Source organism: Balaenoptera borealis (assembly GCF_965194805.1).
Source record: "Balaenoptera borealis genome assembly, chromosome: 5".
Lineage (NCBI taxonomy): Eukaryota > Metazoa > Chordata > Mammalia > Artiodactyla > Balaenopteridae > Balaenoptera > Balaenoptera borealis.
Genome location: NC_138862.1, coordinates 16,022,971 through 16,038,217, shown reverse-complemented (window position 1 = coordinate 16,038,217; position 15,247 = coordinate 16,022,971). Strand labels below are relative to the sequence as shown.

The 15,247-nt window shown below is 39.0% G+C and overlaps 1 protein-coding gene across 6 annotated transcripts in view; it reads left to right on the top strand.

The window, feature by feature from the left end:
• BACH1 (BTB domain and CNC homolog 1) overlaps nt 1–15,247 on the top strand; it is a 46,889-nt gene that overhangs the window by 17,852 nt on the left and 13,790 nt on the right. For 4 of the 6 annotated variants that reach the window (XM_082391928.1, XM_082391924.1, XM_082391925.1 and 1 more), the window contains exons 2-4: nt 6,264–6,557; nt 9,862–11,199; nt 13,492–13,698. In XM_082391928.1, coding sequence (XP_082248054.1) covers nt 6,324–6,557; nt 9,862–11,199; nt 13,492–13,698 — 1,779 coding nt within the window. In that variant the 5' untranslated portion in view covers nt 6,264–6,323. Of the gene's footprint in view, nt 1–2,913; nt 2,974–6,263; nt 6,558–9,861; nt 11,200–13,491; nt 13,699–15,247 lie in introns of those variants that run through there. The other 2 variants (XM_082391926.1, XM_082391927.1) reach the window with 2 other exon arrangements.

Genomic DNA, 15,247 nt, shown 5'->3' with positions numbered 1-15,247 from the left:
TTTAACATAGATTGTCAGGTTGGTTTCCCATATGTCACCGTAGAAGTCCTTAAAACACAATGTCATTGTTTTTGGTGCTGCTATAAGCACCTGTGCTACTTACCTTAATTCAAACTTATGTTTTCTGTTTTCCTTTAGCTTCTTTTGGTATATGCATCCATGTACCTTATCCAGTCATATTTAAGATTTTTTTTCATAAGGCTGAGAGAAGTGGATTTAGAAAATGTGATTATCAGATACAGTGTTTAAACAAGCGTGATATTTAGGATCTGCAGATGATTAAAGAAAATAGCAAATCTTGGTTCTGATTTATTCCTACTGGCTCTTTCTGGCTGTTAAGTCAGGTCTTAGAACATTGGAAGAATGCAGATTTAAGTTATTGTCTGTGATTTCAGCTCCCATAGAATTTTTGATGTTAAGGTTCTTTCAAACTTGGGGATGATAACAAGGAGATCCCTTATCTTTAAAAAGATTCTTTCCTATGAGCATCTCCACCTTAAATTAAAATAAAAAAAAATGTTTTTTAAAGGCCTTTAAAGAAAAGATGAAGGACTGAAGGTGCAAACACACGATACTGTTTGGTCTTCGCCATCCTCTTGAAAAATAGAAGATAAGACTCACCTAATTTAAGAACACTTAAACTGTTGGTATCTTGGGTATATTGTAACAGGTACCGGCTTAGCAGATTTTGAAGCTAAAGAGGGAACCAAGAAGGGTGGCGTGGTAGGAAGAATTTGCCTGTCTTCCAAAGACCCTGCCCTGAAATTGAGTGAGGCAAAAGTAATTGACAGGATGATGGGTGGTGGCAGGCAGAAGCAGTAAGGAGAAAAAGGCAGAAATTCCAAATGGCCACAAGAAAGAAGGAGAAGGAGAGTTGGGAGGAACTCACCCAGGCTGCAGATGAAGGGCACTGCCTTTATATAAAGGCCAAGACATTTGCCTGTTGTGCCATTTCTGATGTCCAGGGTCACCAGTCTCTCATGCCCAGCCATACACACGCACCCCCTTGGCTAACAACTATTTTGAAAATAGTCGTTCTTAGTAATTGAATATTATGGTTAAATGAGAATTAACCAGAAAGTAGTTTTTGTTTGAAGGCTTACTGCAAATACCTTTAGGAATGCCCACATTCCTGTGGAAGTTGTTTATAGAGATCATTGTCATCTCTTTCACCCCAAAGTACCATTTTCATTTTGAACATCTCCAGGTTGTGTTCTTCTTGACCGTAGGGACTGTCTTTTGTTTGTGTTTTTATGGCACCTAGTTTATTATGTGGCACAGGTAGGCACTTGTAGAAAGAACGTTTGTCATTGTTCAGTGAAGATGAAGGATGTTCGGATGATAGTCTTTTTTATATGAATCCTTGGTGTTAGGTTACTCCCTGTGCCCTACTAGGTTACTCCCTGTGCCCTGTGTCCAGCTCTTCTGTACACGTGGAACTTCATCTTCATTCTGAATTTTTGTTGTGAAGTACTGTAGATCTGGCTCCATGATCCAATATTCACCTCAGGATTTTAAAAGTTTTTTTTAAGTATATTATCTTTAAAGTTATTGAAATGTGATAAAGCAACATCATCTTGTTTCTTTTAAAAAATGCTTTTGAAAGCAAAAACATTAAGAAGTAACTATTAAAACTTAAATTTATATTCTGTATATTGAGCAGAGAGTAGAAGTTATTTCCAAATTGAGATGCAGGAAGCTTTAAAATGCCTGTTCATCCTTTATCAGCATTACTGAATGAATCAGCAATTTGCTCAGGTCAGTGAACCTTATTTTGAACTGTAACAATAGTTTCTATTTCCAAGAATATAGAAAAATTCACGTGTAACAGGAATCTGAATTTGGTGTTAAGAAATTAACAGAATTTTAGGTCTGGCAGGCTCTGGGGGGGTATTACATCTTACTGTTTAGGTTTGAAAAATGATAGAAGGTGACAGACGTTAGAAGGATGTGTGCCATTCTTACCTGGTTTAGTCATTACTTAGTTATTGTTATTCGGTAAAATTGGATTATTGACCACTTGATGGCTTTCAGAATTAGGAAAATGGACTTTCAGAACAACTTTTTGTAGTGCTCCATGCTAATGAAGCCAAGTTTGGGTAGTTGTATTGGCTGTGTTTATAGTTGCCAACCTTTGCTCTCCTTTGGCCAGTTGCTCCCAGAGCTGGGCCTCCCTTTTGCTCCTCCTGACTCTGGAAAACCTATCCAAGGAATCTTCTCTGAGTACTTGGCTCAGCGGCATTATTCCCTTATGTATTGGAATAGCTGACTGCGCTGTGTTTGGAAGAAGATGTAGATGATTGGGGTTCTGGGTTTATACTAAAAATGCCAAGTCATTTGTTCAGAAGCAAGTACCTGCATTGGGCCAGGTACTCTGTTATATGCTTGAGTTGTGGTAGAGAACAAGTCAGGCAAGGTTTTGACATTTACGCTGAGACCTAAAGGTGAGGAGTTAGCCAGCTGAAGAGTAGAAGTCCAGGGAGTGGGGAGAGCATGTGCAGAGGTCCTGAGGTCAGAAGGAGCTTGATGCCTTTGGGTGAGAAGGAAGGAAGGTCAGGCTGGAGAATAGCGAGAGAGGGAGACAAAGGCTTTGAGGCAAGGCTGGATTAATAGAAAACCTGACCAGGCAGGTCTGGAGGACATGCTAAGGATTTAGAATTGATCATAAGAAATTTGGAAGACGTGGGGTTTTCAGCAAGGGAGACATTGATATAGGGGAGTAAATTGGAGAGGATCAAGAGGGGCTTGAGGGGGCTGAGGCTTTTGTTATTTGTATTATCATCATAATTAATAGCTAATATTTATGATTTGTTTGCTTTGGGCCAGACACTGTGTTCAACCCTTTACCCTCATTTTCTTCATGTAAACCTCACAACAACCCAGTGAAGTGCTGCTGTTATCCTTGTTTTACAGGTGAGGAAAACAAGACCCAACCCAGCAAGGTTAAGCAGGTTGTCCAAGGCCATATAGTGAGTAAGTGGCAGAGCTGGGATTTGAACCCAGACAGCATATGATTCTAGACCCTGTTCTGTTAGCCAGTGGGCTTGTGTTTTCAGTGTATGAGGTCATGGTCCATTATTGGTTCTTGAAATTTGAGTGGATCACAACTGGAATGTTTTTTTAATAGAACAGAGTAGAAATTAGACTACTTTGCACTAGTAAGGATAAAATATTGATATATGAAACTTTGTGCCACTTTTCATTTTATGTAACTATATTTGTACATGTGTGAGCTTGTAAGACATTGCAAGAGGATAAACAGCGTTTGTCTAGGCAAGAGCCAGTGTGATGGCTTGGACTGGAGTTGTGGCGGTGTAGATGGAGACAAATGGGTCTCAGCTGTAAGAGGTCGAGGCACCAGGTCTCGGTAAGAGATTGGACACTGGGGCCGAGTGTGGGAGGTGTCAGCGATGAGTCCCAGGTTTCTGGTGGGAGCAAGATCAGTCCGCTTTAAGGGAGACTGACCCTTCTTAGAGGGGTCGTCCCAGGTGGCTTTTACTGCCTGATTCTCAGCTGCAGCTGATGGAACTTGGTGTTGGCATATGGCCCAAATCTGCAAGCTGACCATGAACTTAAGAGGTAACCCGTCACACAAAACGGCTCAACAAGGGGGTTGAGCCAAGAGTAAATTCTCTCTTGAATTTGAGGCGAGTAGTGAGCAAACTGGTGGCAGTGGGCCACACAAACACATGTGGGCTAACTGCAGCTCTAGAGTGAAGGTATAGGAATTGGTCTCTGTTTTATGTGAACACATCTCTCCATTTATTTAGGTGCTCCTCAGTGTCTTTCAATATAGTTTTTTTTTAATTGAGGTAAAATTGGTATATAAACATTATATAACCTTCAGGTGTTTACCATTATAATTCCACATCTATGTACATTTCAAAGTGCTTACCACCAAATCTCTAGTTACCATCCACCACCAGCCATACAGCTGACCACTTCATCTATTTTGCTCACCCCTAACCCTGTTCCCTTCTGGTAACCAGCAGTCGATTCTCTGTATATACAAATTTTATTTTGTTTTTGTTTGTTATGTTTTCTTTTAGACTCCATATATGAGTGGGATCATACAGTATTTATCTTTCTCCATCTGACTATTTACACTTAACATTATACCCTCAAGGTCCATTTGTATTGTTGCAAATGGCAAGATTTCATTTTTTATGGCCGAGTAGTATTCCATTGCATATATATACCACATCTTTATCCATTCATCCATTGATGGACATTTATGTTGTTTCCGTATGTTGGCTATTGTAAATAATGCTGCATTGAACATGGGGGTGTGTATATGTTTTCCAATTAGTGTTTTCATATTTTTTGGATAAATACCCAGAAGTGGAATGGTTGGATTATATGGTACTTCTATTCTTAATTTTCTGAGTAATTTCCCCACTGTTTTCCATAGTGGCTTCACCAATTTACATTACCACCAACAGAGTAGGACTAGGGTAAGATTTGTATAGTTTTAAGGGTTTGCAAGGCAGAGGATAGGAAAAAATAAGGAGGCTGGAGACTTGTGCAGAGACATAGCAAGGCATGTGGTCAGCTGTTGAATCGGGCTTGGCTGGGGAGGGTATACAGTTTCAGATAAAGTGAAGGGCAGTGGTCTGTGTGGTACCACACACACAAGATACATAATTTCTTTGAATGATGGTTCCTCCCCCCTACTCCTAACACTAATTCCTTGTGTTGATAGTTGAAATATTAAGACCCATTGCTAAAGGGAATTTACTACCCTTTCCTATGGGCACAACCCAAAAGTCGAGTTAGTCCTAGGACATGATTTTGGAGTTGCTATGATTTCATGTGGTATGCTGAATCAGTAAATGATAGGTTGTGATTCCTTGACCTTCGGTAGAGTTTAACCACATAGTGAGAGATTTTACTGTAGTTGACTATTTCTGAGGAACCTAACATTTCAGCTATAATGAGCACCTTAAAAATAAACACATAAGTGGAATTCATGGATGCACTTCATGTGTTTGTTACTAAGACACCCTGTCTTTGAGGTGGAATTCACCCATGATTTGGGCCTGGTCTGTATGAACTTTAGTAGTTCTTACTTCTCCTTTCATTTTTGTTTGGAGTATAGCAACTGAAAACAGTAACATTTATTCAGTCACTGAACATTTGTGGACCTTCACGTTTCAGGCAGTGAATAAGGTGTCAGAAGAGCAAAAGTGAACGACACAGGGATGACCCGTGAGGAGCTTTTCAGCCTCCACTGGGGTTGCCGTGCCGTGGTGGGGTGTGTACACACACCTCGGGGTGCTCTCTGCTGGCCATTGGGGGCCGGAAGAAAATATTAGAGCTTCTCTTTCAACCTCTTACGTTCACCCTCTGTGTGTTTTATAACATATGTAATATATAAGAATGGTACACGTCTGAAATATATGGACAAACATACATATATTGGGGCTGCCCTTTTTTTTTTTGCCAGTAGTATGTATGGATCAAAAAAAGTTTGGAGGCTACTGTATGTTATTATGTATTTTTTAAAATATACATTTTTGATAACTTTCTCTTATGTTTTAGCATTTTGAGAAAACCAAGAGTTTCTGTGTGTGGTAAACCATGTTCTTAACGGTGGAGTAGTCCTATTTGTTGCCTACGTTTTGTCGTGTCAAGTAAGGCTTGTTATGTGAAAAAGACTCATTACTAAGATCTGGCCTGACAGATTTGAGGCTTTCAATCAAGGGAAGTCCTTTTCTTCTTCATGTTGGAGGGACTTCACCTTTCGTAGGATGTGCCCCTTGTTCTGAAGCACCAAGCCCTCCTACCTGCTGTCAGATGTTGGGGAATGGGGCATGGAGAATGTGGAGTGCCATATGCTTGTTCCACTGTTCAGTCCCAGCCCAAAGTGTGACCTCAGGTGATCTATACACACGCCCATTAATGTCTTAAAGCAACAGGATTGGGATGCCACCCAGACATTTCTCGGCCGCCCTGTGTGCTCTTTGGAGCTGTTTTCTCCGTACAAAATGTCTCATTTTCAGAGAGCCCTGAAATCCTTGCTTCAAAAAGGTCTTCCCTCCCTCACCCTAAGAACATTTTTCCTAAAATTAGTTAGAAAAACTGCTTATCAAGAACCAATTTTAAATGAGGTAAAGTGAATAAATGCTTCCAGGCTCTCGAGAGGCTGTTGTTTTCAGTTGGGTTTTAGTGATGAGTATTTTAATCGTTATTTGCTAGTGTCACTTTAACAAACCTCTTTACCAAGATTTTCTGCGAGTGACACCTGGCCTGTGTCTTGGCAGGATTAATGACCGTCAGAAGCATGCACTCTCGGACCCTCCCGACGCCACCTGTGACGCAGAATGTCGCTGGGTGAGAACGCGGTGTTCGCCTACGAGTCGTCGGTGCACAGCGGCCACGTGCTGCGCAGCCTGGACGAGCAGCGCCGGAAGGACGTGCTGTGCGACGTCACGGTGCTGGTGGAGGGCCGGCCCTTCCGCGCCCACCGCGCCGTGCTGGCCGCCTGCAGCGCCTACTTCCGCTCCAGGCTCGCGGGCCAGGCCGACGCCGAGCTGCGCATCACTCTGCCCGAAGAGGTAGGAGAGGTCGTCCTGATTGCAGTTTAACTTAATTAAATCTCTCCTGGTTTATAAAGTTAAAAGAAGACCCAGTCTCCCCCGTCCTCAGGCCGAGGAGCAGTTCCCAGCTTGTGCCACAGCACATGGCTTTAACTTTCTTCATAGAAATGATGCCGTTTTACACGTAAAACGATTAACTTTGGATGTGCGTGAATGTTTGTTGAGCAGTTGAATAACTTGACCCCCTGTAATTTTGTTTGTTTGTGTGTTTGGCTGTGCTGTGCTGCTTCTGGGATGTTAGTTCCCCTACCAGGGAAAGAACCCAGGCCCTCGGCAGAGCACAGAGTCCTAACCACTGGACTGCCAGGGAATTCCCAACCCATTGTTATTTTTAATGAAAGGACCCAGCCAGTGGATTACAGACATTCAGAGAGGTCGTGCTGGGAGAGGCCATACCGTGTGCTCTTCTCTCCCTTCGGACCTTCTCCTGTGATGGGAAACTGACAGGGATTAGGGTTCTCTAAAACATCCATTTCTCTAGGACCCGCCCTCATGGATATGGGTTGGGAGTGAGTTGCACGTGACAGCCTGCCTGTGATGTTCAGTTTTATTGTTTTCACTATGAGTCAGAGTTGTCAGATCTATTAGTTTTTCAAGCAGCTGTTAGCTAAGGATTTTAGAATTTGGAGGAAACCAGAAGATTATGCATTCCAGCCTCCTCGTTTTGTCTACATGTGGCTGTTAGGTACTCTAGAAGTGTTCTTTCTCTCCCTTTCTTCTTGAGATTGTGGCTATGCGTTGGTAGAAGAAAGGTGATTTTGTGTCATACTTATAGAGCCTTGTTCTTGCACACCTTTTGCCCACCAGCCTGTTGTGGAGCTCACACACCTAGATATTTAAGTCCTTGTTACCATCCTGCCTCCAGGAGACCTCTCTCTGGGCAGGAGTGCTGGGTATACACTGACTCTTATAACAGCTTGCTTGATTTCATTAGTAACTACAGCTAGAAGAATGCTGAGCCTTGTGGCATTGGGACACACATCAGAAGTTGTTAAAAGGAATTTGGACAAAGTATGTAGAACTTCTCTGTGTACGACAGGTGTGTGTGGGCTGCTCTGTGATGACACTAAGTCTACAGTTGAGCTTATCGCTGGCTGTGCGTACATACAGGAAATTGCAGCTACAGTTTGGGGAATAAAAAGGTCAGTTCTGTGGCAGAGGTCAGAGCAAATAATATGGTAACCAAGACAACGACAGGAAGGGCCAACTATAGGTTAGCCATTGTTTTTTAAAAAGTAGCATCACGTATCATAATGGAGATATCCTTATTATGGTCTGTAGTTTCAAATTACTTAATATGACTTTCCAAGTAGAGAAAAATTTGATTCATGTGCATGGAAGGGAAGGTATATGCATGCATGTGTGTGTATATGCATTCGTTCCTTCTAATTTGAGGGTAAATCATAAATTTTCAAATATTTGAAGTGTTTCATCATAGTGGCAGATTGAAAAGGTCATTGTGTAACTGTCTTAAAAGCCTCTTTTGATTATTTTAACTTATTTGAAAATTTTTTAATTGAAATATTTATTGAGATAATTATAAATTCACATGTAGCTGTAAGACAATGCAGGGAGATCCCTTGTTGCACTTTGTCCAGTTTCTTCTAATTAGTAACATTTTGCAAAATTATAGTACAATATCACAACCAGGATTCTGACAGTAATACAGTTCACCCATCTTATTCAGACCTCCCTGGTTTTACTTGTACTAAATTGTGTGTGTGTATGAAGTTCTATACAGTTTAATTTTCTGGGTGGATCCATGTATCCACCACCACAGTCTGAACAGTTTCAGCACCCACCCAAGGATCCCTTGTGTTGCCCTCTTATAACCACACCCACTTCCTTCCTGCCCTCTGTCTGCACTCCCTTACCCCCTTGCTCCATTCCTAATCCCTGGCAACCACTAATCTGTCCTTTTCTAAAGTCTTGTCATTTCAAAAATGTTACATAAATGGAATCATAATAGTACGTGGCCTTTTGGGATTGGCCTTTTTCCGCTTAGCATAATTCCTTTGAGCTTTATCAAAGTTGTATGCATCAGGTAGTGTGTTCCTTTTTACTGTATTCCATAGGGTGGCTGTACCAGTTTTTATTTAGCTGTACACCTATTGAAGGAAATCAGGCTGATTCCAGTTTTTGGCTGTTACAAATAAAGTTGCTGTGAGCACTTGTACAAACATGAGTTTTCATTTTTCTGACATAAAAGAACAGGAGTGCAGTTGCTGGGACGTAGGGTGGTTGCATGTTTAGTTTTTTAAGAAACTACCAAACTGGTTTTCAAAGTGGCTGCACCATTTTACATTCCCACCAGCAATACATGAGTGATCCAATTTCTCCACATCTTCACCAGTATTGTTGCTATTTTTTATTTTAGCCATGTAAAAGCTAATTAAGTACTCCCAGTTTAGCAGTATTTTAAGAAGATCACAAAAAATTATATATTGATCACTCTTATAGGAATTCAGTGTTTTAAAATTAATTTTGTATTTTGAGCCCAGAATGAGGCTTTCCCTGCCCTACAGTAGGTTTCATTTGCCCCGCACTTTGCAGAGGCAGGTTCAGTGTAAATGTGCAAGTTTCTGCTGAAAAATTTTATTACCTAGAGTCCATGAGTCTTTGCTAAAACAGTACTGGGCACGAGTTTTAGACCTTCACTTAGATCATTTTTAAAATCTGAGTCTTTAAAAATTTTATTAGAAATTTTTGGCATGAAATGAAGATAATAATTAGCATTTATTGTGCATTCACCGTGGACCAGGACTACTTTAAGTGCCGTGGATATATTGTTTTCCATCCTTGAAAATTTCGCTTTTGTAGTTTATAGCAGTTGTAGTTTATAGTTGTTTGGATTATAGTGACCACATGGGGCTGGGATGGCAACAGACACCTGGCACTTGACTATGTGTTGCAAATTGTATCCATGTTGCTTTATTCCATAGATGATTTCTTTCAGCTATGTGGAAAATTGTGGTAATGTTTATATCTTTACCTCATATGAGTAAATCATACTCCATGGGTCATAAAGGGTGGAGTCTATAAAGTGAAGGGTGTGGTCCCAATGAACAAGATGTGAGAAGCATGCTTTTCAAGATTCCCTTAGCTTTACATTTCCTAGAAGAATATGTTTTCTTACCAAATTAAAATACCCGTTTTGTAAATATTGCAGAGGTTACTCTCTTGCCACCCTCCTACTTTTCTTGTACTTATCTACTAGACAGCTTTCATGTGATGCATTTGTTTTTGTTTTGTATATTAACAGGTGACAGTTAAAGGATTTGAACCTTTAATTCAGTTTGCCTACACTGCTAAACTGATACTAAGTAAGGACAATGTGGATGAAGTGTACAAGTGTGTGGAATTTTTAGGTGTACCTGATATTGAGGAATCCTGCTTTCAGTTTCTCAAATACAAGTTTTTGGACTCCACTGCAGACCAGCAAGAATGTCCAAGAAAAAAATGCTTCTCATCACCCTGTCAGAAACCAGATTTTAAATTTTCACTTTTGGACCAGAGGGATTTAGAAATTGATGAGGTGGAGGAAATTTTGGAAAATAAAAATGTTCAGACTCCTCACTGTAAACTCCGTAGGTATCAAGGCAGTGCAAAAGTATCTCCTCCTCTACAAGACAGTGCTAGTCAAACATGTGAATCCATGTGCTTAGAAAAGGGTGCTGCTCTGGCTCTGCCATCTTTATGCCCCAAATACCGAAAATTCCAAAAAGCGTTTGGAACTGACAGAGTCCGTACTGTGGAATCCAGTGTCAAAGACATTCATACTTCTTCTGTTCAGCCAAATGAGACGTCCGAAAATGAGTGTCTAGGAGGAATCCAGGACTGTGCAGATTTGCAGGTGATTTTAAAATGTGAAGAAAGAAAATTAGCAATGGAACATGAAGAAACCAAGAAGAAAGATCCTGCTTCTCAGTGCCCATCAGGAAAAACAGAAGCGACTCCTTTTCCCCCCAGTTCTACAGATCCCCATGGGCTCTATTCTCTGTCTCTTTTACACACGTATGACCAGTATGGTGACTTGAATTTTGCTGGTATGCAAAACACGACAGTGTTAACAGAAAAGCCTTTGTCAGCTTCAGATGTTCGAGAAGAGAAAACTTTCAGTGAGAGTCAAGATTTGAAATCTGACTCTGGCCCCAGGGAAGATAGTAACCTCGCCTCGAGTGATCTGAGTAGCGTGGAACGAGAAGTGGCAGAACACCTAGCGAAAGGCTTCTGGAGTGACATTTGCAGCACGGACTCTCCTTGCCAAATACAGTTATCACCTGCCGTGGCCAAAGATGGCTCAGAACAGATCTACTCCCAGAAACGGTCTGAATGTCCCTGGTTAGGTATCAGGATTAGTGACAGCCCAGAACCGGGTCAGAGGACTTTCACAACATTGAGTTCTGTCAACTGCCCTTTCATAAGTACTCTGAGTACCGAAGGCTGTTCTAGCAATTTGGAAATTGGAAACGATGACTACGTTTCAGAGCCCCAACAGGAACCTTGTCCCTACGCTTGTGTGATTAGCTTGGGAGACGACTCTGAGACGGATACCGAAGGAGACAGTGAACCCTGTTCAGCCAGAGAACAAGAATGTGAGGTGAGCAGAAAATGAGTGTGTTGTTAAGTCATTGTTTTACCACTGTTAATTGGGATTAATGTGTCAGCTCCTGTCGCATCACTGGGGATGTGAGCCGGCTCAGAGAGGGAGGAGGAAACCCATACACAGTTAATTATACAACCATATGATAAATACCAGGAGTGTGTGATGACGTTTGAAGGACTTATGTGTTCATTTATTTCAAGTAGGTGTATTTATTTTGTTAACCAGGTTATGGATTCACACATTGGCTGTTTAACTGTTTAAATCAAATGCCAGGTCCCGAGAGGAAAAAGAAAAATGACTCTATAGCATTATGTGATAACTTTTGGTTAAATACAGCATATATTCAGTCTTACTCACTGCCACGTGGATGTCTAGACGTGGGACTAGTCACTTGGCAATGACTTAGCAGTGACTGGTTGTAAGAATGTGGCTTCTGATCCAGAGTTTTCTTTCTTTCTTTCTTTTTTTATCACCCCTCTTTTTTATTTGAGTACAGAACTAGTTAATAATTTTTAAATTAATTTTTATTGTAGTATAGTTGATTTACAATGATGTGTTAGTTTCTGTACAGCAAAGTGAATCAGTTATACGTATACATATATCCACTCTGTTTTAGATTCTTTTCCCATATAGGTCATTACAGAGTATTGAGTAGAGTTCCCTGTGCTATACAGTAGGTTCTTATTAGTTATCTATTTTTTATATAGTAGTGTGTATATGTCAATCGCAGTCTTTCTCCCCCCACAGAGTTTTCTTTACACTATTTTCTCAGAGCTATGAATTTTTTTCTTATTTTCCCTTAGTTATTTCATCTATTAATTTAAAGAATGTCTTAATAATTTACCATGAATTACGTGTAGATGGTATGGTATTAATCATACTAAGCTTGATCTGTATACTTTGTGTACAAATGTTTGTATTTGATAGATGCTTTTTTGTAAAACATTACTATAGTTCCAGTAATAATAAGGGCATGTTAGTTCTTTATCATGTTCTTTGGTTTGATAGCTGTTGGATGACATAGTTTGAAAGAGGTTTTTTTTTTCCCTTGGATGTGGAAGGAGGTGATTGGTGGTTTAATTTAAGAAGTAATATGTATGCATGAGTTACATCTATAGATTTTTATATGATATTTATAAATCCAGTGTTTGGAACTGTGAAAAGAATGCTAAAAATAAAACTTTTAAGAAATTTTAGAGTATTTTGTGTAACTAATTTCTGTCAGCTTGAAAGACTAAGTTACCACAGAAACTGACCAATGTTTCATTTGTGTTTTTGATAATTAATACAATTAAACTGTCCCACAGTTTTGTTATGTTTTTAAATTATCTTCTTATTTTTTTCAAATTTAAGTATGTTGAAAATGACTTTAAAATATTCATAAGGTTTTTCTAACCATTTCTACATTGGCAAGTGAAATGAGTTATGTGAAACTGCCATTTTCCTGACAGAAAAATAAATTTTCTGAAATGCTTTAGAAATTACTAGTGTTAATATACCAGTATTAAATCAGTGCTACACAGTAATATAAATCAAAGAATAAAATAGATTTTTTTTTTTTGGTTTGGGTTAAAATACATTAAAAATACTTTAGAAAGAGCCTTAAAGATATCTATGGGTTATTTTTTTTTTTTTTAAACGTTTCTTACAACACTTCTTAATTTTTTATTTATTTATTTATTTATTTTTTTTGCTGTGTTGGGTCTTCGTTTCTGTGCTAGGGCTTTCTCTAGTTGTGGCAAGCGGGGGCCTCTCCTCATCGCGGTGCGCGGGCCTCTCACTATCGCGGCCTCTCTTGCTGTGGAGCACAGGCTCCAGACGCGCAGGCTCAGTAGTTGTGGCTCACGGGCTTAGTTGCTCTGCGGCATGTGGGATCCTCCCAGACCAGGGCTCGAACCTGTGTCCCCTGCATTGGCAGGCAGATTCTCAACCGCTGTGCCACCAGGGAAGCCCACTATGGGTTATTAACATGCCCTAGTAAAATAATTTAAATTCTGTTTTTTCATCTTAAATACATTAATATTTGTGTTGATAATGTTTGATTTGCTGAAAAAAATTTGCTTCTCAATTTGTTTGTCTTCTTAACCCTCTCTAAAATAGAATCGGAATATCAATTAAATTATCAGTCTTTAAAGAATTGTATAGAAATTGGAAATAGGGGTCTTTTTTTTTCTTTTAACGTCTAAATGAAGTTCTCTGGAAAACATAGGTGCATATCTTTCTCTTCCTAGATTTAAGTAGAAACTACAAAATACAGCAACTACTAACGTTTGTTTCACCTTCTAGGTAAAACTACCATTTAATGCACAACGAATAATTTCGCTCTCTCGAAATGATTTTCAATCCTTGTTGAAAATGCACAAGTTGACTCCAGAACAACTGGATTGCATCCATGATATTCGGAGAAGAAGTAAAAACAGAATTGCTGCACAGCGCTGTCGCAAGAGAAAACTTGATTGTATACAGAATCTTGAGTCAGAAATTGAGAAGCTGGTAAGTATGCAAGTTTCTTCTTATTCTAATTCCAACAATTCATTCTTTCTTTTTTTTTCAGACAGGAAATAGCTATTTCAATTCCTAAGTCAGATATAATGCTCAATTATACATTAATTTTAAAATTTACCAATTATCATTTTAAGAAAATTATATGACATTTTCAGAAAGCTTAGGAAATAAAAAACAATGAGTGTTTTCATAGACTATTTTACTTGAGTAAGTGTTCTACATATTTAGCATGATATACAACCATATGTAAGTTGAGGACTATTTCTGTGTGCTTTTAAAAAAATGATTTATAGATTAAGGATAATTCTACTGTCTACCGAATTCTTGGTGGTTGAGTAAGGGTTAAAGATATTAATAAAGCACTTTAATCTCTTTGTGCTGTGTTTGGTGTCTATAAAAGCTGATGTTCCAGTTGTTAGTTTTAATAACTAGTAACTTGTTTTGGTTGATACCAAAACAAACCAGCCAACTTGGATCTTTCATCTAAGGGAAAGAATTCACGTGCTGGTATAAATAGAAAATTTTAAGATCTAATGAGATCCTAAGTGAGAAGAATGCTTACTTTATTGAATCTTATTTTCTATTCCAGCATCAAAACACAAATTAACCCAAAAAGTAGATTAACTTCCACCCATGTTTTTCTACACCCTAGTGGTTGATAGAAGGAAACATTGTATGAAAAAAGATAACTGATAGTGCAGGCCAGCTAAAGCTAAAAATAAGGTTAGAGACATCAGGGAAAAAGTGCCTAGAAGTAGTAAAAACATTCATTGAATGTTCGGTTTTGGGTCTTTGTTAATTATTGGTAAAAGTTTAAAATTGCGATTGTAGCAAATCTTTAAACATGAATGTTCCTAGCTATGAATAGTAAGTAAACAGCAACAATTTAGAAAAAAGACACTGCATTTATATGCCTTCAGAAAAGTGGAAAAATAAAAATTTGTTATTTATATAGTATTGTGATACACTTTCGGCAAAAAGATGAAGATGTTTAACTGTATAAAAAGATGAAGCAAACTGTATAAGAAGATGAAAAAGAAACCATATGTTTTACACATAGAGGCATGAGAGATATTAAAAAACCTATATGATATTGCTGAATGATTAGAGTTGTTAAGACCAAAGAAGAAAAGTGACAAATTCAGTAACATTTACCCAGTACCCTTAGGGTGTGTATCCGTCCATACCTGTAAGCACTAGTGTCCTTTCTTATTATCCAGCTTTGGATTAAACACTTACCTGCCTTTAGACAGAGTACAGCATTTTAGCCTTAGTTTTTATTCTGTACTGTAATACAGAGATGCTTCCTAGACTGTTGGGTTGTATAGTGCTATTTGAAATCAATGTTGAATAAACTTGCACTACTGGAGTACTACTATACCTGCTTCTTTTAGTTCTGTCTTCCCCCTCAGCTACTGATGATTTTTAGCTGCCAGTAGAATTTATCTGGTTTTCTTCCTTCTAAAAACAAACAAAAATGAAAACAATACAAAAAAACCCTTCATATCGATTGAGTTTGTTTCATCAGTAACTTTAT